The following is a 3,146-nucleotide window of genomic DNA, read 5'->3' on the forward strand; positions in this document are numbered from 1 at the left end:
TACCATAGATATATAATTATATATCTTTAAAATGTGAAAATTATTATAAGAAATTAAGATATAGATCCCCATTCTTATTATTACAGCTGAACTACTGGCCAAAGTGCTAAATACTAGTATTTAAAATTACAGGTTAATACATAAAAATATACTCCTTATTTCAACACGTACTGACAATCAATTTAAGTATCATAAGTACTTTTTAATCTTTAATGGAGAAATTATTCAGTCATTAATTTTATTTGCTAATTCATTCCAAGAGGGCTCGCTCTCTTCTAACAACACTACTCTCCCTCCCTTAAATCCTCACTCGAGCCTCCGATGATCTCATTGTATTATGAAGTACATGCATAGAGCAAAATAAATGTGGGAGCAACAGTGCAAGCGTTAGTACAAGAAATGCGTGAGTAGGCAAAGAAATAGACAAAATTAGAGAAAAAGCAACCCGAAAAAGCAGTATATTTTGTTACAAAACCACTGGTTTCCCTCTCCAAACAGAGGCTATTCCTTAAATCTTACATTTTTTTCTTCACTATAAATATTTGTACATTTTTCACTACCTTTGTCATATCCTACCTAGTCTCCTTCTAGTCTTTCTGCTTTCATCATCCCTTAGTCCCCCACCAAACCTTCTTCTAAATATATTTTTTTTCTTCTCAAAAGTCAGCGCCTTTTAAAAAAATAAAATTATTTTTGGATTGTCACCCTTAAAAAAAAAAAGGTGTCAATCTTTTTTTTTTGGCTAAAAACATTTTAATTTTGAAGTTTTCTATGGTTGTGATGGGAGAAGGAGAGATCAATGATAGTTGGTCTCTATTAGCCGTTGTAAAGGAAAGTTCTAGAAAAGCTAAACTTAGAGCAGCGCAAGTTGCGGCGGATGATAATAATCTAATGACAACGATAACCACCACCACCACCACTCCAGCACTCGATTATATTGAGTTGGATCATAATGATTCTCAAAAGTCAATTTTTTATTATGACCAATATGTGTTGATGAATAACTCGAGAGGTTTTTTGTTACCATCAGCAGCAGGAGCAGTCGTTGCTGCTCCTGTTGCGGATGAAGTCAGCGCTTTAGAGGACGAACTAAAAAAATTGTGCAGGCCTTTTTTGGTCCCTCAACCTCCTGTTGTAAGTAGTGTCAAGGCTGAACCCGAGGCTGGAGCTGGTCAGATGTCAAGTAATCTGTTCGTTGAGCAAACATCGCGACAACATCTTAATCCAAGGAGATTTCATATCATTCCGAATCAGAGTACTTCTACTGTTGTTTGTGGTGGTCGTCCATGTAACTATAAAAAAAAGTAACACCATTTAACTCTTTTCTTTCTTTTTTTTTTTTTGGCAAGAAAAAAAATAAATAAATGATTTAACACTTTACTTTATTTTTTTTGCAGGAAATTTGAGGATAGAAGGATGGTGAGGCTAACTATGGAGGAGTTGTCAAGTAGCGATAAATGGGAATGGCGTAAGTACGGACAGAAGCCCATCAAAGGTTCTCCTTATCCTAGGTAAAATTAAAGTTACTTTTTGTCTGATTTTAATTTTGCGAATCATTAATAATGTGACAACTAAATTTGAATAAAATAAAGTGAAATTATTTTACAGAGTAACTTAATGGGGTTGTTATTATCCTGCAGGAACTATTACAGGTGTAGCAGCGTCAAAGGATGTAGTGCAAGAAAGCAAGTAGAGCGGAGCCCCATAGACCCGAATTTCTACATCGTTACATACACTAACCGCCATCATCATCCGTGTCCATCCATCCATAACACCGCTAGGCCCCGGGTCAGGATCGCAGCCAGGTCTGAACCGACCCCACCACCCGGGTTAGAAGAGTCTCCCACCAATACCGTGCTCGAATCGGGATACGGGCCTGGGCTGGTTGGTAATGAGGTGATAGAGATCGAGCATGTTGCTGGTGATGATAGCTTTAGTAGTGGTGAAATGAATGAAGTTTCTTACAATTACAACGATCATGACATTCTGACGATGCCAATGAATTCGATGACGTATTCGGATCTTTTATCGGGTATGGATGAGGTAAATAAGGGAGGAAATTGTACCGGTAGTACTAATACTACTAATAATTATTACTCATACTACAATGAGAATAATGTTGGGTATAATCCGGGATGTGACCCGAATGTGAAAATGGGGGTCCGAATGGAGGTTAATGGGTCGGGGCATGGTGTTGGGATTAGAGAGATGTATGCTCCTGCTCCAGCAACATTGGCTGGGGCGCATCAGCCGCCGAGTAATATGGGACAGAACTCACATAACAACATTTGGGATAATGGGATGATTAGGCCTTAAGGTTTCTTTTCTTAGTTATATGCTATAATTGGTTAATTAGTAATAGTCTCTAAAGAGTGAGTGACATGTGGGGAAGACCGGAAAAGTAACTAAAGGAAATAGTCGGGTATTTTTTTAAGATGAAAGTGTCTATCTTATAATCTTTTATCAAGGCTTCTTATTTTTTAGGTTTATAAGATGACGTAAAAAGTAATTTTAAAATTACAAAACATCTAATAGTGGTAGGTTTTAACTTCTTTTTTTAATTAATGTTCTTGTAATCTTGTTTTATATGGGGATTCAGGTTGTTAGCCTTTAGTTTCCTTTCATGTTTTGTGATTGTAAATTTTTCGTATAAGTAATTTGTTTGCATCCGACAGAGTTTAAAAAGAGGATTAAATGATGAGTTAAATTTCAAGTGCCTAACCTTTTTTCCCTTTTTATATCTCTAAACCCACATAACAACTATAATTATTTTTTTTATTTAAGATGATTCATCATTTCCGCAATAGCACCATCATGTAATCTTGTTACAATTTAACCTGTCATTATTGATATAATCTAATTTGATGTACTAGTACACACTCTAAGTTTGTCGTAAATTACAACAACAAATGTTTTCTTTCATAGATCACTGTGAATTTTTTCATTAAATATGATGATTGTATCACGTAAACTATGCAACTCTTTCACAACTTGTAAAATGAACATATAACGCAATTAAGAACCAATCAATATACGGAGTAATTAGTATAGATTAGTCTCATATAATTCATAGTTGTGAAGTTTATTGTGTCAATGCAGCTGTGCAAGACCCAACAAAATAAATTAAAGACCAATGCTTCCAAAAT

At 35.3% G+C, this 3,146-nt stretch overlaps 1 protein-coding gene across 1 annotated transcript; it reads left to right on the top strand.

The window, feature by feature from the left end:
* Nucleotides 1–428: 428 nt before the first annotated feature.
* Nucleotides 429–2,707, top strand: LOC110693888 (disease resistance protein RRS1-like). Its single transcript, XM_021871063.1, has 3 exons — nt 429–1,304; nt 1,398–1,511; nt 1,641–2,707. The coding sequence occupies exons 1-3, from the start codon at nt 772–774 to the stop codon at nt 2,314–2,316; spliced, it is 1,323 nt and encodes a 440-aa protein (XP_021726755.1). The 5' UTR covers nt 429–771; the 3' UTR covers nt 2,317–2,707.
* The last annotated feature ends 439 nt before the right edge of the window (nt 2,708–3,146 follow it).

The sequence above is a fragment of the Chenopodium quinoa genome, unplaced genomic scaffold (genome assembly GCF_001683475.1).
Source record: "Chenopodium quinoa cultivar QQ74 unplaced genomic scaffold, ASM168347v1, whole genome shotgun sequence".
Classification (NCBI taxonomy): Eukaryota; Viridiplantae; Streptophyta; class Magnoliopsida; order Caryophyllales; family Amaranthaceae; genus Chenopodium; species Chenopodium quinoa.